The sequence below is a fragment of the Mastacembelus armatus genome, chromosome 1, assembly GCF_900324485.2.
Source record: "Mastacembelus armatus chromosome 1, fMasArm1.2, whole genome shotgun sequence".
NCBI lineage: Eukaryota > Metazoa > Chordata > Actinopteri > Synbranchiformes > Mastacembelidae > Mastacembelus > Mastacembelus armatus.
The window spans coordinates 9,441,059-9,465,083 of NC_046633.1; the positions used below are offsets into that span (position 1 = coordinate 9,441,059).

Genomic DNA, 24,025 nt, shown 5'->3' on the forward strand with positions numbered 1-24,025 from the left:
GATGGATGGATGGATGGATAGATGGATAGATGGATAGATGGATAGATGGATAGATGGATAGATGGATAGATAGATAGATAGATAGATAGATAGATAGATAGATAGATAGATAGATAGATGATAGATATTTTGAGTGAAGGGATATTTTTTCCTCTTCACATAAGGAATATTTTATTTGCAACAGGTTTCTTTGTGGAAAAATCACATATTTCTTAATTGCTGCTGGTCTGAATGGGACAGCTGAATAGGATACAGATTGATTTAATTACAACATCACAGTTCACAGTTTTCTGTTTGCTAGTCCCACCAAGACACAATTCATAGAACTTTCCAATAGCCCATACACAATACTGTTTCTCTTGATCAACCTGCCAGTGTTGGATTTTTCTTTTGTGTTATTTTGTCTAAAGCGGGAACTAAAGTAGCTTCGGATGGTGTAAAAAAAAATGTGTGTGCTTTGTTATTTGTTTGGAATTTGCTTAATGTTCTAGTTCAGTCATTTATTTTCACTCTAAAGATGGCAATAACACACTACACAGCAACACAAACCAGACTGAATGCTTACCACCCTGAGTGGTATTTACTGTAAAGTACACGATCTTTAATTTTTGACTGATGAAATTCTTAATGGAATCAAAAACAAATTACTATTACATTGTTCACCATATTTTAAATCTAGACTCCTGAAAAATGATAAGCAATGCAGTGGCCTAGCGTTGTATCAAGCAACTTGGCAGATAATCTTATAATTTCACTGGTTCAGTGGGTGGACTGGGAAAACATATGTCTGTGTTTGTCAAGCTGAGGGTGAATAGTCAACTAGGTTTTAGATGTGCAAGTAACATGAATTTAAGTGGAAAAAGAGAAATAACAACAACTGACACTTTTAAACTCACATGTGCTGCATGTGCTGAATTGGTCATCAGAACTGGGAGTAAATCTGCCACCCAGATGAAACAGAGGTTCGGGGTAATTGGCTGGAACTGGTAAAGCAAGGAATTTCTGGATTATTTGCCTTGGTAACGGTTGTCTGCTCCCTTCAGCTAACACTGTTGTGCAACTTCAGTCTCCTCAGGTTTTCTCTTTATTGCGGCTCCTCTTGCCAGAATTAATCCACTAGAGCAAGAACTGAATTCTAAGATGACTGAAGTGTGTTGATATGAATTTATATGCTGTGGGCAAAGTTGTGAAGTCGTGCTTTAAGACCATTTGGGTATGGGGAGCACTTCAGTTGACGGCGTGGTAATTATAAAGAACTTATTACTTTAATAAAGAGTTAATGACTGTACAACAGACAATTACATATCATTTACAGCAAACTGTACTTACAACAGTGATGTAGCTTCTACGGAATTTTATAATTCAATGGTCTGTTTTTAACATTTACAATATAAAGAGTTATTACATATTAAACCAGCATCCACATGTAATTGACGCTTACCTATTTAATTACTACAACACCAAGTGAGTATATGAGTACATAATCAATAAGTAATGAGTAAATAATCAATAACTTGGTATTTACTAGGTACAGCAATAGGAAAGGATGGTGCAATACAACATTTTTGTTCCTTGTGTCACATTAAAGTTGTCCATCAACTATATAGTAGTGAAAAGAAACATTTTTATGAATGTATATTAATTAGGCCTACAGTGACAATGTAAGAGACCTGTGAGCGTCTCAGCAGGATGAGCATAAACTGGGGAGGGTGGGGGTTCAAAGAGTCAAATCATCCTCCATTTGAGGCAGGGCCACATCCTCCTCTTCATTTTCTTTTCTGCCCTCCTCACCAAAAGAAAAGCTCCCCTTTGGAGAGGGAACGGATGGCTCCTTCTGCTCCATTAATCTAATGACAATGCCCCGTGACTAAGACCAGCTTAGCAGGCATTGCTCATCCCCAATGGCTCCTCTTTCACTTAGCATGCCATCTATGCATGAATGCAACAGGGGCAATGACAGCAAAGGAGAAAGAAAATAACGAGAGATGGAGTCACTGCAAACAATGGCCAGATTATATTGCAATGGTGTCCATGGTTACATACCAGTTCAGATAAAGAGTTTAATGAACTGTGTTTAGAAAACTGTCAAAATAGTGTTCAGACTATTCTTTTTATAGATTTCCCAGAACTCAGATCTGTGATTATTGGTGTACGGCGATAACAGTGACTTTGTATTGCATGTGTGAAAACAGATTTAAAATATTAATAAATCCCATTTTTAAAAGGAGACCTCCCATTATGTCACCATTCTCTGTTGGTATGTGAAAGCAATGTGTATCTCTTTAATAATGGAACGCTACAAGAACTAGGATTTGTTTGGACTGCTTGACAACTTACAACAGGTTAAAACCCTGTTTTCCTCATTAAAGCTTGCCAAATTAGCTCTTCATCATCTTACAACAAAAGCCATTTCAGTTCAAAATGTGTCTTTGCTGCTACTGTACCCACTCTGCATCACAAAGAGAATGTAAGAAAATTTACATAATTATTACTTTCTGAAAGTATCTGAAGCTGAAAAACCACAATCTAGTTTTGCAGCGGTGCAATAACAGTCAATGGGTACAATCTACAAAGAACAAATCACAGACTAACCAAGATGTACCTAGTCTACAGTGGAGCTATGGTGCTCCCTCAAGTTTAATTCAGGCGTCAGATGACTGTCGTGTTTTTTTAGTTCAGGTCTGTGGAGTATAGTAGAAACATCCACTTCCATCTGACACCTGTGGGAATGTCAGTGCTCTGTGGTCTGTGTGTCGCTTCCTAATGTGTGTAGGAGCTCAGGCTCCATGTATATTAGCCTAGCACCTCATAGGAGAGATGTCTGCTTTGGTCTAACCTCCAGGGAAATAGTGACCAGAAGTTTGCTGTCAAATATCAGAGCTGCTGGCCCAGAATAGCACAGGGTCACTGTGGCAAAATAGGCCTCCCACACAACAAGAGCAGACAGGGCTTCTTAATTAAATGTGTGACACTCTGAGTCAAGCTAACTGCCAAATAGTCTTACTCACATTAAGAGTTGATGTAACAGATCTGTTTGGGTGTGACATTGCCATATAAACCCAAGTGAACCCACGGCAATGGCTGAAGTGGAGCTGGTTTTCTTGCCTTTGAGTCCAAGTCTATTCAGCCTTGTTTATGTAATCCTAATTTTAATGTTACAAAAACGGTCAGAATTTTGTGGCCTAATGTCCTTAGGGTTTGTGAGTCCTACTGTTCCCTAAAAAAATGAAAGGATATACAGAATCATGAGTAAAACTGTCTAGTAAATAAAGGACCTCAATTGCTGTTCTACCAAAAGGTCATTTAATATAAAAGCAGTTCATAAGAAATTGTTGAAACTGTAGAATGAAATCAAACTAGGCACCTATTATAATGACTTAACCACATAAAGAGGATCTTTTTAACAAAGTTTGTGCCCTGACCCTGATCTGATCCCCCCCACCCCTTCCCATCTCTTGGGGTGTCTTCCTCCTTCACCATTGTTTTGGGGTAAAACTGTCCCCATTTAGATGACTCAGTATTGATTGAGTGTTCTTCTGCTTTATTACCCAGGGGGGATGTTTGTTGCTATGGTGACAGGGACAGCAGGGGCTGATACAGTATTTCATTACTGACTGAACAAAGAGCAAAATGAAACATAATTTACTATTCTGAAAAACAGTTTTTACCTTGCTATGTCATTTGCCTCTTACAGCAGGTACAGTAATTATAAGCAGAAAAAGCCATTAAACCCTGTCACAGTTTGTTTGCATTTTTTCCATGTGTTGACATCAGCAATTTTGGGAAATCATGAAAGAGATGTATTTTGGGGTTATAAATTACAGAATGAATTACAGATTTTTTTTTTTTTTTTTGTCTAAACGCTATCACCAATTATGATGAAACTGCACTGAAATTTCCAGCTTACTTTCTTTTCACTAATAATAATGAAATATTTGCTTGGGAAATACTTGTCTGTACATTAGGGTCATTCTGTGGCTGTATGTTTATGTACTTCTTAAAGATTTAAATAAAGCTACAGTTCTTCTGAACACAGACTAAATAGCATGGTAATGATATTGTACCACCATGTGAGTTGGAACTGGGGAAGAGCAATTGTCATTTTATTCCATTTTGACGCAACTTCAGAATTGCTGTCATCTTACCCAGCAACAGACAGTGTTAATACAAAATGCATTTAGAGCTTTGCCTCTGGCTTCATTTTAACATACACAGTACAGTAAAACACAAGATAACCTTGACCCTGCAAATATTTACTTCTGCTCTGTCAGAGAGCCGAACACCATCATAAAAAGTGTCTTTACAGCAATAGAGGCTGTGACAATTTTCTGTTCCTCAAGGGACATTCTCACCTTGGTTTTTATAATAGTTTTTGTGTTTCTATTACCTTACTACCAAGTTCCCTGTCAAACAAAACAGTGTACAATCCTTTATGCGTATTCTTAAGTAAATGTGTGTAACAGCTTAAGTAAATGTGTGAGATGTGTTGCATCATGTAGATTTATTGATTTTTAACTTACACTCGCAGCACACAATACATCATATTATATGCTTTCACCATATTACAACACTTGAGTGGAAAAAAGAACAGTGTTTAGTTAAACTCACAATATTAGACACCAACTGGGGAAGAGAGAGAGCAAGTGATCTGAGCAGCTAGCAGCAGGGCGAGAAATGCCTTGTATGCTTCTGTGTGCATGCATGCATTTGCATACTCTATGAATCAGATCAAAGATAGTGTGATGAGCAGCGCCTGTCTCATGAATATGCACAAAGCAATGTTCTGCCTGCATTATGAGTCCGTTTAGGCCTGAGCTGCACTGCTGTATTTTCACCTTTTCCAGGATAGTCTCTTCACTTGTGACCTTTGCTAAACAAACCACAACTTATCTGGCCTAAAGTCTTGAAGGGAACTGGGAAATGAAGAGGAGAAAATAAATACACAAAGCAGAAAAAGTGCTGAGGAGAGAGATAAGACTACACTGGGTCAGAGAAGAAAGGAAATGAAATTAGGTATATGTCTTGTTTGTGTTTGCCTGGATTTATGTTCCCACTTTATTTATTTTATTTAAGAATAAAAGGAGCAGCAGTAGCAGACATCTGGATATATTAAGTGCCGTCAATATGAAATTCACAAGCAAAAATAGTATATGACTAAACATGGCCTCTAAAACAGGTTACTGTCAGCTAGAAATAACAGAAGGCAGTATGTCCTGGGACCAGATGTTGGTGGGATGATGGTTTATATTGAATCTATAATGTAGTTATTTGTGCTATAACACTGCATATTTGTTAAATTGGTTAAACATTAGGTGTTACATCAATCTCTTGTAGTAGTACTGCATATAAAATCTCAAGGATGAGCATAGAACTTTTTTTTTTACCTTAATGACTCTTTCCTGCCTGTTCCTTTAAAAAAAAAAAAAAAAAAACTGTAACACCATTTTAATCATCTGAAAAGGAAGATCCCAATTATCTATAGTGCTCCTTGCTTGAGTAGTACCTCTCAACTGATGCCAAAATTCCTTTCCTCTTCAAACCTGTCACTCTACATTTGACAATGAACATATTCCTCTCTACCTATTTCCTATATTGTTTCATGATTATTGAACAAATGCCAGTGTGTGTTACTTGATATCTACCATTTGCTTTGGCGATTAGGGAGGGATTAAGACGGCGCTTCTCACTCCTGACATGAACTCTGTGTGGGGTCACTTTACATTTAGACCAGATTTGGTACAAGTTACAGTTGTTGCAGAAGGGCAGTCACACTGCATAAAAAGAACAACAAAAAGGTGCTGGAAATGGCGATATTTGCCCTTATAGTCTAACCTGCACCATATTGTGCTTTACTTTTAATAAGATATCTGTAAAAAAAAAAAAAAAAAAAGAATATCACCAAGACCTTGAAGAATTTTATTCGCTCACCTAATTATTCAGCAGTGGGTGGCATCTGCCATTGCTAGCTTGCGTTATTCTGCATTTTTACTTTGGTAAAAAGCCACGGCTCTAATTAGGAAAGATGATCTATTTTCCATAATGAGAATTGATGGCTTTTCTTCTGCACCATCAAGCATTTTCTCTCTTTTTCTCACTCTTTCCAGCTGAAACTCCTATTCGCTCATAGTGCCTTACACAGCCACACTTCAGAGCTGTATATAGAAAAGGACTAAATGAAGCACTATGTGATTAATGGACTTAATTTCCAGCAGATTTGACTTCACAGTGACAGCCCACTTCACCTCAAAAGCTTCCTGATTATTAGATTTAAACTGGTGTCAAAAAGTCAAACAGCTTACAGATAATTTTTCCTTCTCTGTCTTCTCCTGATCACCCACACTGTTTCTAGCTGCCCTTCTCACAAGTTTCACAAAAAAAAGAAAAAACACCTCCTTTTTGTCATTTTTATGTTTCATGCTCAGTATGTGGTTTTCTATAAATAGCATTCATGTCACAGAAGATGTTCAGGAAAACAAAAAAGAGAATAAATAACTGCAAAACATACTGCATTCTGCAAGACTACCTAGTTGAAAATCATAAATCATTTCTATAATAATCTGAAAAGCTGCTCAAAAAGGCTCCTGTAGAGGACAGATACAGATACATAAATTAGTCACCTTGTAAAACAGAGAACCCATATAAACTATAATCTTGTCACTTCCCATGGGTGTCAGAGCATCCTAATCTTTGAACGCAAAGACAGCCTCTCTCTATGTGGCTTTGCAAGCTTGTGCTAATGCTGTGTAAACATTGCTGCTGCTGTTTGCCACTGATTTAGCACATGTTAATATTACATGAGACGGAGGGGCCCTTTGATGATGTAAGTGAACACTCGAACTAGGGCTTTCTACCTCAGGGAAAGGGAGACGGGGCTGTGGAGCAGCTCCTCCGAGATTTCTTTCACTTCCGCATTTGCAATCCAGCTTGGTAGGAGTTGAGCGGTTCTTTTTTTTTTTTTAAGTGCACTCACATCATAGGAGAAGTACAGTGGTGTGAAAAAGTGTTGGCCCCCTTCCTGATTTCTTTTTTTTTTTTTTCATTTTTGTCACACTTTAATGTTTCAGATCATCAAACAAATTCAAATATTAGTCAAAGATAACACAAGTAAACACATCATTCAGTTTTTAAATGAAGGTTTTTATTATTTTGAAGGGAAATCAAATCCAAAACTACACAATTCATCTGTAAAGATGAGTGGGCCACCACCATACCTACTACCACCATATTTTACTATTGGTATGATGTTCTTTTGCTGAAATGCGGTGTTACTTTTACGCCGGACGTAGTAGGACACACAACTTCCAAAAAGTTCAACTTTTGTCTCGTCAGTCCACAGAGTATTTTCCTCAAAGTCTTAGGGATCATCAAGATGTTTTCTGGCAAAACTCAGATGAGCATTTATGTTCTTTTTGCTCAGCAGCAGTTTTCATCTTGGAACTCTGCCATGCAGACCATTTTTGCCCAGTCTCTTTCTTATGGTGGAGTCATGAACAGTGACCTTAACTGATGCAAGTGAGGCCTGCAGTTGGATGTTGTTGTGGGGTCTTTTGTGACTTCTTGGATGAGTTGTCGCTGCGCTCTTGGGGTCATTTTGGTCGGCCGGCCACTCCTGAGAAGGTTCTCCACTGTTCCATTTTTTTCTCCATTTGTAGATAATGGCTCTCACTGTGGTTCTCTGCAGTCCCAAAGCTTTAGAAATGGCTTTATAAGCTTTTCCAGAGTGATAGATCTCAATTACTTTCTTTCTCATTTGTTTTTGAATTTCTTTGGATCTCGGCATGATGTCTAGCTTTTGAGGATCTTTTGGTCTACTTCACTTTGTCAGGCAGGTCCTATTCAAACAGGGCCATGTAGTTTTGGATTTTGTTTTCCCTTAATAAAAACCTTCATTTAAAAACTGCATGATGTGTTTACTTGTTATCTTTGACTAATATTTAAATTTGTTTGATGATCTGAAACAAAGTGTGACAAACATGCAAAAAAATAAGAAATCAGGAAGGGGGCCAACACTTTTTCACACCACTGTATGTCATAGTTTCATATTAGCACTGAGGCAAAAAAATGTAATAACTGAATTTATAAAATGAAACATACATATAACTGATGGTAAACGATTGCTCAATAACTTATTAACAAAATATGGCAGCCACTGATGTGTTTGGGTGCTTTTGCGGGAATAATTAATGGAAAAGCAGACTAGTTACATTAGCTTATACTCAAAAATCAAATATGTGTCCTCAAGGATTCACTGTACCGAATCCCATAGATCGTTATTTCCACTACAGGGATTGACAACATTTTCCATTCTGATGCACTTGGATGATATCAAATCAATGCCACAGAGCAAGTTAGGCTTTTTGACAGAAAAAAGAAAAAAAAAAATCCATCAGCTGAGAAACTGGCAATAGCTACATTTAGTTTTTGTAATCAGAGGAAGATGAGGACCAATTAGCTGCAAGCAGTGACTCGACAACTCGGTTTTATTGAAGCCTGTCAGATAATTTTGCATTCATTAGATTTTTTTTCTATTTATTCAGATTTCTGTTTTTAATCTGATCTATTTCACATAACACATGCACAATGATTTGCCATATACATGTTTATCTCTTATCTTAACACACAGACTATATTCCAAAATCATTTCTACTCTAACCATTGTAACGGCAAATACAATTGAATGTTTCATAAAATTAAACCAGGACTTAAAACAATCTAGACCTGACAGTATCTAACTTTAAGTGGTGTGCCACTCAGAATCAACTAAGAAATATCTTTGCTTGAGTTTTCTCTTAAATCACAAATTGAGAGCCAATCCTGAGCCTGTAAGACTGTAAACAACAGCACACAGTCTTACTGGTGGCTTGTAGGATGCAGTTCGTCTTTATTGTCTTCTCTTCTATTTTATTCCTGTGTGCTAGAACCAATTCTCCTGGTCTATCAGGGACCTATGCCAGTCTGTGTCTTCTGGGAGTTGTCCTTCATTACTGCTGCACCAGCCTCTGATAAACCCACACCTCCCACAGCCACCACTGGACAGTTCAGTGATGATAAGAGACAGAAAACTATCTTTGTTTTCTGGCTCTCCACTCTCTAAGGTCTCTCTTTCTTTCTGTCTTTCTCTGACGTCAACCATAGCAAAACTTATGACATCTACCCAGCTTCCATCATAGTTAGTCTAAATTTTAAAACCAGTTTTTTTTTTTTTTGCTCACAAAGGTACAAAAGCGTGAAATGCACAAAAACGCGGTCACAAATGTGTACTCAGTGTCATCAATAAAAGTGTATAAGGACGAGCATGCATGAGAATGAGAAGATCAGTTTCAGGAGAGAGAACAGACTCTTGATGAGCCATTAACCTGCTGTCGTTGAGGTAAAATGGCTGTGGGACGTGGTTTAATTTACCCTTTTATAAAGAGGTCGTTGAATTGATGAGCCACAGGAAAAGAGTTACACCCTTGGTTTGGTGTATTAGCAATGCTGATGATGAACAGGTTGACTGAGGAACTGAAAGAGCAGTCAATATCACCAATCAATCCAAGCTTTGAGAAAATCATTACTACACTTGCAGTCAAATCTATAAAGCTAATAATATAGATCTAGACAGGCCTCTTTTGGATGAATACTCCAATTTGAAAAGGAAATAATTTAAAATCACTTCTGGATCACCTTTATTTGTTGTAGCAAATGTTGTCATTGAAAATGCAGTTGTGATTGGCACAGTATGTAGGATAATTTCACATTTCCCTCGGAATGCTTTATTTTCCTTTACCCATCTGTAGGCTGGATCGCACTTTAAAATTATACATCAGCAGGTACAAAGAGGCAATTTTCACTTTGAAATAAGCTGCCAGATACTTCTATGGGTTCTCTTCACCATCCATTATAGTAGCTATATGGTTGATAAATTTTAATAGACAAAAGACGGGTAGTGACGGTCTCTCCGTCAATGTAAATGAGAAGAAAAAAAATGAAAACTATGGTCTGTTTTGTGAGTACATGTATCTAGGTCTTCTGTGGGTATTGCAGGTTGTCTGCTGATCCATTTCATACAACCAGACCTATACCCTCACCCATTCTGGCTCGTAAAATCCAAATTAAACATGAGTGTTCTCCAGAGAACAGGTAACAAGGCATACGATTTTTTTTTATTGTCCTGACCACTATCTGGATGTAGCATAATAATGTGTTCTGCATTTGCAACTGATTGCAAAATCTTGAATTGGTTACCCAGAAGCCTGCTCATACCTGTTTCATGTATTCTTCTACACTATCTGCCCGTGTATATGTATGCAGTTTGTTGAAAGCAACATGTTGGGTATACCTTATTTGGTAATAATTGAAAAGATTTAGGTAGGAGAGCCAATACTGTGTCCCCATCTAACAAGAGGTTAAAGATCTTCACGCAGGTGAAGGCTTTGTACATCAGAGTTGCAGAAACATTTTGGACACATTGCGCAATGTAAGCAGCTATCAAATCCACTCCGATGTTTTTTTTCTTTCTTTCTAGCATCTTGCTACCTGGGTAAGATGATTCCAAACAAGCATCCTGTATACCACTGGACAGGGTATATTAACACTAAGATGTGGAATGTAATTGTAGGTACACAGTGCTTATATGAAAAGGATAGTGCTCTAATGCACTCTATAGTCTACATTTAGAATAAAATAGAGGCAGATATGGATTGAAAGTTCATAGCATGCAAGAACAGCAGCTTTTGCTGTGATGTAAGTGCCACTGTGCTTCAAATTGACCCCCATTTCAGGGCCAGCATATCCTGCTCCCCTGCAACACTGTAAGAACAGAAAATGGCAAGTGAAATACATAAGTATCGATGAGTTCAAAGGTCAAGTATGGCTCCTTTACAGAATCAATAACTAATTCTGGTTCATATTTGATTGGTGAACAAACAAAAAAACAGATACTTGATCTACATCTGTTTCCACTGTACCATTCTTTCACATTTGCTATTCCAGTGATGTATAGGTTTTCAAGCCAGAGTACAACTATATTGCTCAGTTGTAAGTTATTGTTTGCAGTGCTTTTCTCATTGATTCATTTACAAGACGGGTCAAATACAAAAGTGAAAATCCAATGGAATGTTATGAACTATTCAACAACATGACGTTGAGTTAATGGTTATCAACCTGTTCCTTTACCAGATTTTCAGAAATGATTTTCTCCTCAGAATACACAGTGGACATCAATCATCTCATGACAAGTCAAATAAAATCAGTTTACATATAGTCTCTATATTAAAAAAATGGGACATATCTGGACGTCCTACATTTCAGAACACTATATAGTTCATACTCTGGAAATTGAAGATTAGTGCATGAATCAGAGGCAAAAAGGCATCATGGGACATATAACATGACATGACGAAGCCCCTGTAGGCACATGACATAATTAAGGATTTATGCTGGGCTATATATCATATTACCATAGGAAGTGTACTTGTTCAAAGCACAGGAGCATGGTTCCATGTCAAGTCTTATTGCTATTTTGCTTTCTTTTGTCACACCTAATCTTGTGTAATCCACTTAGTGTCATGTCTGAAAAACACGACAAGGATTCCTTTGCGCCGTCTCATGTAGCACCTTTACAGAAGCTCTTAGCAGGAATGCTGACGTTATTTTTGTCTCAAAGCTCAGCTTATCTCCATGGCAATTTGCCTGGGCTAGAGTTGGTTAAATGTGTCACACAAACATTGCCACCAGTTCATGCATTCTATGCGAGATAATGGACCCTTGAGTTGACTCTCCTGAGCCTGCAGGGGAGTGTTTGGGGATGATCTTTTGTGAATACATGCCTGATGCCTGTGTAATTTACATTTGTTTATCTCTCTTTTCCCCTTTTAGGGACAGTGGATATGTAACACAAAGAATATAAATGGCAGCTTGAGGTTAAAAGATTGTTTGATTGCATCCTAGGGCACAGCTGTAATTCTTTTGAAAGGGCTGATGACCAACTCCTTCTGAGACGTGTGTAGAGTCACAGGAAAATTAACAAAGGCACCCAAAGGCAAAACTCAGTCTATTATTAGAATCAAAGTTATACAGATAATTTATCCATTAACCATATATGCACAGTATGTGGGATGTGTTTTTAGATGTTTGCTGTTTGTATTGAATGTTATAGAGTGAGTGTCGGCCCTGTGATGCATTGGTGACCTGTCCAGAGCAGAAGGACAATTCAGATTTAACTGCACCCGTGGGTTGATAACTGCATGTTAATACTGAAAATTGAACAGTTATGGATACTACTAAGTACTGCAACATGGCACTAAACAAACACTGCATTAAAGAAAAATAGGCGTTTATCTTTAAATAGCTTAAGTTGTCATTTCCTCAAAGTGGGTAATCCCGTTGCCTGGTTTTAAAACGGGAGATAAATACTCGTCTCATGTTTGAAAGTCACCACAGTCACCCATCCGAAACCTTTGCCCTACATGAACTTTGTCTGTCTTTATATGACATCACCAACTGTGACACTCTAGCGTCATAATTACTACTGCTGCTAGAGGTCACTTAATTGTAACATGTATCAATACACCTTCTCAAGCATAATAATCACTATGATGACAACTAACAGCCATTTAATCAGGTCAGTTTAACCTGGTTCAGTATTGTCCTTGCACCATTCAGTTTGAATCTTAAATATACTGGGTATATACTGCACCTAGATGGGAACTAGTATCTTGCCTTTGGCAGTCAGGGTGGGATCATTTATAACTTTGCTTAAAGAGCAATATTTATATTTTTTCATTACATCTCTTCTTATAAATGTATCAGCAGTGGTTGTCATTTAAATCAAGGTAAGTAACAGTTCTACACAGCAAAATCACCAGTGTTAAATAAACACTAAAAAGTCTTTATATGTGAACAGTGACATACATAAACCCTCATTATTGATTTTGCTGTGTATTGTATATAGCGCCTAAGAGGTTGCTACTGCTACTGTTTTTTACATCTTTAAACTTAGCTCTGTGAATAGCCTTTTCCTTTGCATTAGTGTAATTGTTATTAGCTGCCTTTGTTTCTGTTGCAGGTCACCTGCTACCAAAAATCCTATGCTGATGCTGTGTTCAGTCATTCAAGCAGGTCTAAGTAAACCCAGCTCAAGGTACTGTTCATCATCTTTCCACCTTTTTGGTTGGGCTCTTGTGTTATGTGATGCCCTTGGTCTCTTGAGTCTCTCATAGACCCCTGGCCTCACATTTTGAAACCTGTGACGCACGTGAAAACTGTCGATTAATGATTTCTTAACTTATTAGTCAAACCCATATTACTCCAATCAATTCATCAGTTTAGTTTGCACTTAAATACTGAAAATCTTGGATCAGGTAAGCATTTACACTTGTTCATCTTATTTTTAAATCTAATTTAACCTGATCTCCTACAGCCCATATTTAACGAATGTTTACTGAATTTACAAAAGGATTTCCTTTTTACAGCCAAAGAACTCTCTAGTGGTATCAGAATGGCACCTGGCCTCTGGGGATAACAGGAATATTATACACTCTTAACTTTAGTTTTTGACCAAGGACTCTCTTGGCCAGTTCAATCACCGGTAAGCCTTGACATTTTTTCCATTTTCTAATAATGGAGCCAACTGTGTTTATTTTGTTCACTTCCTTTAAAAATCCTATTTGTACAAATCCTCAGAGCTATGTGTCTTCACAGTTCTGTCTCTGAATTCTAAAGAACTGACTGTACACTTTCTCTTCTGACATGTCCTGCGATGTGTAAGAACCTTGGATCTATGCCCATTTTTGATGGGCAAAAAAGCGCTGAGAGACATAAAGAACAAGCACCAGATAAAAACTCTCAGAAGCTCTTACAGGTGCTGGGTAAGTCTTCTAATGTCAGCTAGTTGGTGGTGTTGCACTACTATAGTATACACTATAGTACCACAGGGAAATATAGGCGTACAAAAAGTTTGCCTTTATAAAAGCACCTACTAGGCAGGTTGAGTGGCTGTGCAATGTGTTGCAGTTTTTCTTGTGATGAGCTTTTCTTCTATTTCCCTCATGGAAAATAACAGCACTAACGTTCACTTCCTATCATGTGAATGACCAGTTCAGGAAAAGTAACGCTGATGGACAGCGCTCCTCTTGCAAATACTGAGCTGGCTTCAGCTTGACCTCAAAAAGGAAAGGGATTTCAGGGGAAAAAAAAAGGTATAAGCGCAGGCAAGTGCCATAAAATCATTATAAATAGTTTTTAAATAAAATAAAAGAAGTAGTGTAGGTCCATGCCCTTAGATAAACAACAATCATTATCATCATTCTAAATACCTGCAACTGTATTTACAAGCTATTTAAAGACATTTCGTAGACTTTGGATGCATGCATTGTTACCCACATTGGTATTGTTTCTGTAAAGTAATTTAATAGTGACTGAAAACATTTAGTTCTACAACTGAATGCATATGCCTGTTTAACATCCTGAGCAATTGATCAGTGAGAAAAGATTCTTGTTTTAGACAAACTATTTGTTTTTGTCATGTGCCAATGGCAGTCCATACCGTTACACTAAACAAAAGCTGGATGGCAGTGTAGAGAATCAGGGGATTAAATACTTTGTAAAGGTATTGTGCATGTTTTCACTCACTCATAGACATTGATGCAAAAATCCCAATGACATAAATCTGTTGTAGAGAGACCACATTTGACTATCTGACATTTTGTTGGCTATAAGCCCACCAAAATATACCCCAAAAGGGGAATACCTATGGTGGATTAGGTGGGGTGTGATGTATCTTTCTATGCACTTCAGTGGCTGCATCTTCTAAAGGCAGATTTCCTCTGAGGCTAATAACTTTGTAGGAAAAGAGAGGATTAATGTCAGCATAAAATTTTGGTTCATCACAAACAAACCTGTTCCAACAGTGATCCATCCACTTCCCGGTTGACTGTCCAGTAAAGTGCTTAATACTGTGGCCCCCAGAATAATATTTACTGCTGCAGTCCGTCTCATGTCGCTGAGCCCTGAAGGGCAATTCAGTATTGGTTACATTCAACTCTGTATTGATTATGCATAATCACTGAAGGTATGTCTTTCCCCTTGATTCTGCTCATGTCCAAAATAAGGTCAGTGCTGCAAATCCAAAGCTAATGAACTGATGGAAACATGAACAGCCCAACCTAATGTAACTATGTATAGCAGAAGCTCCATAATCACAAATACATTGCACTGTTCTCTTGAAATAACAAATACAAAATGTGTTGGTCCTCGTTGGTCCATTTATAACTCAGCGGATTAAGCCGTACAATTTGTGTTTATATATAAACCAATCATTTCTATTATCATCATAATCATTTCTATAGAGATAATAAGTGTCCTTCATAACTTCAAGGTCATTCTTCATTGTGACAGAATATTGGTGGAACATAACGTCCTTTAAATGTCTAACAATTGCTGGCACATATACATTCTCACTGCAGTGGCAATAAAAAAAGGAACCATGGTAACTTTAAAAGATTGGATATTCATCTTGTGTTTGATTTAACAAGAGCATATTGGTTTGGGCAGCACTAATTTAATGAAGAGCTTTGGCTGCAGCATCAATAAAAGAGGCAGATACAGAGAAGTAAAAACTGAAGAATGGCGATTATAGATCTGAACTGAATAGTATTAAATTGGAAAAAAAAACAGTTAAATATATACAGACATAACAGGAAGGGGAGTAAAGATCATTAAAGTTGTAGCATGGATGGAGACAGAGCAATACTGATTTTCATAAATTTGGATTTCGACTTTTACTCATGTGTTATTTAGTTTATTGCCCTCAGACAGACAGCTTTATCCTCAGGTAAGATAAACATCTCCAGTCTCTCAAAAGTAACGGTATGCAAACACTGAATTAAGCAGTAGGTGTACTTGTGTTATGATGGTCAAGGGAGGATTTCTACTCTTCTAGCAATGCAAGCATGTAATGAAATGTTATGTAAATGTAATGGGACGTGCTCTTCACCTGACAAGGAGTCTGGACTCTTCGGCATTAATAACTGGTTTTGTAAGCACTGGGGCTTTTGGAGAAGAGAACCATTACGTGAGAAGATAAAGAATGTACAGCAGTATGAACTCTTCTAGTTTAGTGTTGTGTTTTTGTCACAGCCTCTCTTAGAGGCAATATGTCATACTCATGGATTTGGTTTAGCAACGAGAAAACATTTTGAACACCAGAAGTTAATTATGAAAAAAAAAAATGTTTTGTACATTTGTACAATAGGCTAATGGATATTTTCATGGGCTCTAATAATCAAAGTTTTATTACAAATAATGTTTTACTTAAAATACTGTTGCATATAATTCAAATATAATTTTAGAAGAAAATTTCTCATTTATCTTGGCAGCCAGAATTGAGCTGCTTGACTTGAAATGTTAATAATTGCTATGATACTTCCTAGCAAAGGATCAAGACTCTACTTTAAAACATAGAAAACAGATGTACTGATAAAAAAGAGATGTAGAATTTATTACTGTTAAATTAAAAAAAAAAAAAAAAAACTTTTATTCTCAGAGTCTCAGCATTGAAGCCTTGCAGAGGAGTAAGTACTGGTTAATTTAAGATGACAAATTCTGAACACACAGAGTAATATTTTAATTAAGATAGTAAATATTATAGTACAATATTTTTCTATTTAATATTGTATTAATTCAACTACCACACTGAACCACCTGTATAAGGTGGTTCCTTTTATAAAGAGGAAAGTTATTTCAGCTGCAGCACCTTTCACAGCGGGGAAAAAAATGCCTGGATTATTGGTACATTAGGATTAGGTACTTCTCAGTAAAGTTAGCCCTGGGAATTAATTAGTACAATCCTGTGTTAATAGGCCTGGAATGCAAGGAAACTAACAATTTTATTTCTCAAACCCAGAGGAATAACTAGCTCGTTATTTCACAGTGTCTATATCCTCTGTTTACTTACTTTTAATATACCTCCCAAATTCTTACTGATTTCCCTCTACAAATAGACGTAGCTGAAATGATCTAATCCCTGTAAGGAGTTTAGTTGCAATATCACAAAACTAAAGATACAGAAAGAAAAAGAAAGTTTGTCGGAAGTCATAAATTATGTGAATTAAGGGTGCACTGCAAGTAATTTGCCTGCCTGCCAAAGTGCCCTCATATACTCTGTAATTAGAGAAAAGAGCATGTGAATGAATGTGTAATAGGTAGTGTTTGTGTATCGCCATACATGTGAAGATTTGAAGTGATTACACATGCATGTGAATGTGCTACGTGTATACACATAAGAACAAGACATGAACAACATTAAAATGTAATCTGGGAGTCATTTCTGTGTCTACGGCAAGTTCACTGCATTAAATATCACATCACAGAGAATGCCTTTCAGCCAATGATACACCTGTTTTAATATTTAGTGGTTTCCTGGTTAAGAAGGTTTAATTAGTTTGATGTGATTAGGAGAGCCCTCTGGGTGAACTTGACTATTCACTGAGGTGAGCAGAGAACACTGGTGGACAAAAGAGAGTTACTGTATAATGTGGAGCCAAACGGAACAAAATTAAATGGAGAAACATCAAAGAGGGGTGTGGTATGGTTGATCATGTCCAAACTCCAGGCTAATAACTTACGACAGCTCCTCCTGCAGTGACACTGATCAGGATGTTAATTAGCCAAATATACTGCCGGACTGTTATGATGATGGTGTGATGTCTGTGTCTGCGATGGTGCGAATAATGATGATGATAGTGATGACAATTTATTGCGAAGTATGTAAAATACCCTGTGGTGTATTAAATATTTAGCTATCAAGGATCAGTAATATACATGCTCAATCTGACAAATGGGTGACATTCTACACTGCAGCTTCTTAAAGTGCGTGCTCTACATTTGTCAATATATGGTAACATATACCCTACTCTTTGTATTATGCTAAGGCAGTGAATAAAAATATTTTGGATGTTAGAGGAAAGGATGGATGACTGTGGGTAGGTTTTGCAGAATAACTATCCAGTAAGCCAGTGATACAAAATTCTCATCTGTAGTGAATTCCTGCCATATTTGCATGAACCAAAACTGGATTTAAACATAGAATTAAATACTTGCTTTGTGTATCTACAGCATTAAAGTATAAAACACTATAATGAGCTGACAACCTGGTAAAAGCAATTTTAGAAGTCTGTTTAATACTATTATTTAAAAGAAATGAATTCTTAATGTATAAATGCTTAATTCAGGATCGACCACAATGAATCATCATCACTAGGCCAAAAAGACACTATAACTGTAGTCTCACAATCACAGTCCTACCCTTGCACTTTAGCAAACTGAACTCCAGTTCAGCCCTCACATTAAAGTGGTAAGACCAGCTATAGCTGAAAGAATTCTAATCAATCCCTAGGCTGAGACAGAGGAATTCATGCAGCTATTAACTGTCTTCTTTCTCAAGCCTTCCCCGCTAGCACTTGTACTGACCTGAACAAAAGATGCAAGAAAGAACATTTTAGTCAATGATTCAGTCAAAGTTTCCTCCTAAATGTAAGAGTTGTTATAATTCCTGGAAAATATTCAAACTGCAAATCTATTTTTCATAGTCTAGACCGCTGTTTGCCAAACTTTGGGGCAAACCCCGTAGATGGTTCAGTATAAATAATGTATAGTACTACACTGCTTGCATGGAGAAGTTAGTGACAGGACTGCCAAAGAAAGCAGATGCCAAACCAATAACTCCAAATTTTACACAACAAAAACAAAAACAGGAATGAACACAAAAAAACACAAGGTGCATTCATGTCACAGATATAGAACTTAAAAATAATGTAGTCCACAAAAGAGGGCCCAGCATAAAAAAGCTCGGGAACCACTTTGATCTTTTCCTCTGGGATTATTCTGGTGTGACTTTTGACTGTAGGAAAGTTTATCTCAACCCTATTCTTTCATAAAGTCTGATAAGCCGTTAATTGGATCGGAATTGATGAACCACCTTAATGAAATTGAAATGTATATGCATGTGATACTCAGACAATCCGAATCTGAATCAAAATCATGTTCCCAGGTAAAAGGGCACTGAGGTAATATTCCTGCAGATTAACATGCATCTACTAGCTCTGACTGACACTCTGAAAGTCTGTCTGTAGTGCCCCTCCCCGGTAAAACTCTTTATTTCCCAAGATTCTCACTCTCAGGTTTGCTGTCTGAGACATGCCCTGAGTGGACAGGGTGTTAGTAGCAACCCTGTAAATATCCCTCTATATAAGACGTATTCCTGCTTCAAGGCTTCAAGTAGAATGTGCAAGATTTTTCTTATTTAGTTTTAACCTACCATTTTTTAAAGCACATACTTTTATTTCAGTTTTCTTGTCACACATGTAATACTGTTGTATTTGTTGGAAAAAAAAAAGAAAAAATGGTAGCCTTGAGATAACCAAAGCTGAAAAATTGCACAGATAAAGTAAGGGACTACAAATTCAAATGATAAAATATGATGATCATGAACCAAATTCTATATCAGTAAGACCTTTGTGAAAGTTCCCCACAATACTGAACATTACTAAATGCACATAACTTCCTTTTATAAAACAAATCAAATGGTCTGTATGTGCCCAGGTTGTGTAATCTGTTGTACGAGAATGCATGCCAACACATCACAAACACACAAGCTCTCAATAAGCCATTGCACAGCCAGGGCTTAGTCTGTGTCTACACAGAAGGCCTAGCATGAGCATACACATTAGCATCTAGTGTCTGTTCCATCAAAAAAAAAAAAATGGAGCCAGAATGTTTTTTTGTGTAGTCACAGTATTACAATATGTCCTTAGCCTCACTGTTACCTTATGCTTTATGCGTACATAGCAAGCCCAAAATATGACTCTGAGGGCAAAAAGACAGCTACCTGTTTTTTTTCTACCTGTAATGCATATTCTCAAAATGTCTTTGGAAATATATTACATATATAAATATATATATAAAACATTTTAACATTGGTGGTTGCAATAGAACTCCTTTCTGCGTAGAATCAGCTCATCCTCATCAGCAAACAGCTAGGGCAGATAAAAGGTCACACGAATCATTCACTGTCTCAGCTGATGGCCAAGGGCAAGAGCAGGGCTGTTTTAAGTGACACTATGTTAAGAAAGGCCCATATAAACAGTTCTGAAGACTCCTTTCAATAGACCATCAGAACAAAAATTAAAATGACCTCTCCTATCCCCCTGAATGGAGGGACAGCCAAAAAACAAAAAGTGTATTCAAAAACACTTGAAAACAAGACCTATTAAATGCATATATTCATACATATTAACCGATTGAGCCAAACACATTTACAGTATAAGGTAGCATGCAAAGTTGATCTGAGAAACACAACACTTCTGGATCAATATTACCTTGTGTGCATCTGCAAATATCTTCCCCTATGCCCTGTCAGTAGCTAATCTTTGAGAGTGGGGATAGTCTTACATCCCAGCAGTCCTGACATATTTCCCCAGTACCTGAAGAGGAAACTTCAAATACCAAAGTCATAGGGCTTAAGTCCACAAAAAACTTGTAGGCTGGATTGCACAAACCTTTCCAGTATCTTTGGGAGAGTACTTGCTTCATAGGAAAGTGTGCTTGACCACACACAGAAACTCCAGTAAAACCAAGACTCTGAAGTGAAGCCAATCTGAGTGACAACTTTTGCCTGTCTTATTGGCATTCAGGCATCAGTGTAGCTGCAGCTTGTGGGAGTAACATGGGTGTGACATACTCTGCAGATTTTTATCTCTATTTTGACAGAAAGACTATATTGAGATAAAATCTGCATTTTCATGAGTAAAAGCAATTGACCTTTAAGTGAGAGTCATACTACTCATTTTATAGCATTTACTTGCAGCAAACCAAGCCAGAAAAATCAACAGTGGATCTGTGTGCAAGCAGAGGCCCTCAGGTAAATAATAACTACCTGCCATTATATATATTGTAGATACATATGGCAGCTTAAAAACATATGTAAAATATATATTTACAGTTGCTATGAACACTGAATCGTACTTTGTTTATGTTTAGAAAAGTGGCAGGTGCACATTTGCATACATTTTTACTTATAAAGAATTTTGTGTGATAGGTATTTCACACAAAATAGCTTCATTAGCATAGGCTGCAAACTCAGTCAGTTTAGTCTTTAATAAATATAGGTATACATATTTGAATCAGCAGGTCAGTGACAATTGTTGTCCATGGCTATCTAAATTAATATGCCATGTTTGTAAGGCTGAGCTTTGTTTGGCTCTTTGCATCTCCACATTGTAGGAAGAAGAAAAAAAAAAGATCTGTTTTCCGGCTGTAAGCAGCAACATTAGTCAAAGCGATTGAGCTCTGCACGTCAAGGTGCCTGCCAAGCATGTTATTGCTAGAGTAAAATTAAAAGTCACGGATGGCTGAAGATTCAGGTTGTGGTTGAAGCTGTTGTGATTTCAGCCACACGCATCTGCACATGTTTAAAAACAAGATGTACCTTGATTCTTATAAGCTACAACATTATAAATTATTTTCACATTTCCCCACTATCTGGGAGAAAACCCACGTTTCTGATATTCAACGGGTGTAGAAGGCAAGGATGTGCATACAAGTCTGTGCAAAATTCTAAATAAAGCGTGGGTTTGAATATGAAAGGCGTAAAGTTTTTGACAGTGCATATTGGCACGTTGTTTTAATTTTTCAAGTTAATTATATATCTGCTTCATAGTGCACCTTGTAATGCATATGTCAATATCTCAATTTCTAAAATATCAGTGTATTCTCTCTTTCTGTCGGCATTACTCAGACAAGCATTACTCAGACAAGCAATGCACAGACTCTATGCATTGCTTAAGATCTTAATTCTAGTAACCACAGGGATAATCTAACCTTTATTGCTCATACATTTGCACATAACTTACATATAAATTATGAACTCAGTAGGAGATTTCATAATGTACAAATTGCAATGTCAGTAGAGAACGAAGTACTCACATCCTTTACTTGAGTAAAAGTAGCAATACCACAATATAAACACAAAATGTTACTAAAATTAACAGACCCAGAATTATTTCAGACCCAGTGAATAAGAACAGATTAATGTGGGTATGTGTGTGTGTCCAAATGTATAATTGAAAACTGACCTCCACCAGCTTGTTTGCATGTTCACGGAACACCTGGGCGTACTCCTTGACCTCCTTCTCATTACCACTCTTAGCCGCTTCAATGAGAACCAACAGAGGGACGTTGGTCTCCAGGAAGGAGTCTGAGATGTGGTCCATTACAGCCTTTCTCAACTATAATAGAGAGGGAGAGAGATGAGGAAGAGGTCATATTATTAATAATACTGTAGATGACTTCACTGTATTACATTTGGCAATGATTGCATATCACTTAGCATTGCAATGAATATGTTGTAGTGACATAATGGGGTGAAAGGACAGAGAGAGAGGCAATGCAGGAAGAAGTGTGAAAAAGAGAAGAACTCTCATTGGACAGGAGTGTAAATTGCTTGTAACATGTCATTTTTCCCAGAAGGCCTTTTACTGGACAGACTTTGTGGCTTATAATTTAGTTTACAGAATAATTCTGTAAGAAACTGGCAGGGGACTGCTTGTTTTATATAAGACACAATATGAACCCGGATGCTACTCACTGGGATATCTGATGAGATGCCAGAGGGAACCATATAAAAAACCATAACAGTCCTTTATCATACACAAAGAGGGAGTTATACACAGGATGTACACTAAGACAGACACGTATACACTAGGGTTATGCACACCACTCGATTACAATCAAAACTCTCTTCTGTCTGGTTTAGTTAGCATTTCTACATTCATAGATGACACTGTCTAATTTAACATGTATGGCAAAGGTTTGCTTGACTTTTTGTTAAATTTTATCATTAAACAAATACTCTGACCACATCCCTGAATTAAAAATGCTGAACCAGAAAATAAGGGGGTAGAGAGTAATAGCTGTGACTGACAAGGAACAAAAATCATTTAACCAACAAAAAAACAAAAAAAAAAAAAAATCACATGTACATCTATTGGTTGCACTTAAATTACCCCTAGCAATTACAAAATTAATTGCTACTCCATGGAGTGAACAAGAACAAATGGTGAATTATGGCCTTTTAAGGGTAGATACTGTAATTCATCAGTATTGCCTCTGGAAAGAGACTAGATTTGGCCAGTCTAGTGGCCATGACAGGTCTGCAAATGCTGTAAACAACCTGAAGCCTGCACTCTCTAAGAGCTCTCTTTTATCCAGACTCTATAATTCTAGATCACTAATTTGAAGAGATGCATACTGTGAATATTGCAAAATATTCATTGTGATAAGCTCTCACCACTGTAAATAACGTAATTGGGTGCATGGGGAAGTGAATTTTGAGGCCATGAGTGATGCAGATCTTCGACAATTTTACCAAACAATGGATGTTTGGTAAAATTATGAAATAGACCAGAAGCAAAGAGCAGAAAGTAGCAGAACACTTTAGTCAGCCAGGGAGCTTATTCCACATACTATGCCACATATGCTCAGACTAGAGTAGCATCAACTTTATTGCTCACTGAAACACAATGTCAGACTTATGCTACTATTAAAAATGGTAAGGATTAAGATGAAATGACTGGCATAAGTACCAAACAAAAGTAGAAAAATGAAGCACCTGTACCACCTATCATTTCAGTTCTAATATACATCTCTTGTGCATGAAAGGCAACAGAGGAAAAAAAAAAAGATCCTGTCTCTGTTGACTGTATCCTCATCTTTTTTAAAATGGATTTCACTGAGCACTATTGTTTATAGAAATGTTCTTATGCTGATTTGACTTTGACTTTGTACATGATCTCTTGGTCAGACATTCATTTGTTTGAACCCAATATTAAAAAGCCTTTGGTCAACAAGACTCTAGTTTGCCTGTGAAGTTGGAAAGATTAAAAAAAAGTACTGAAGTGATTGATCTGAGCCTGAAAGCAACTTTTGGGTAGAAAGATTCTTGTAAGTTACAAGTTGTTACTGTTGTTACTGAGGAGCAATTAGTCAC

At 37.1% G+C, this 24,025-nt stretch overlaps 1 protein-coding gene across 3 annotated transcripts in view; it reads right to left on the reverse strand.

The window, feature by feature from the left end:
• Positions 1-24,025, reverse strand: part of ctnna2 (catenin (cadherin-associated protein), alpha 2) — a 306,072-nt gene that overhangs the window by 45,595 nt on the left and 236,452 nt on the right. For all 3 annotated transcript variants that reach the window (XM_026304269.1, XM_026304268.1, XM_026304267.1), the window contains exon 9: positions 22,113-22,265. In XM_026304269.1, the coding sequence (XP_026160054.1) occupies positions 22,113-22,265 (153 nt within the window). The remainder of the gene's footprint in view (positions 1-22,112; positions 22,266-24,025) is intronic.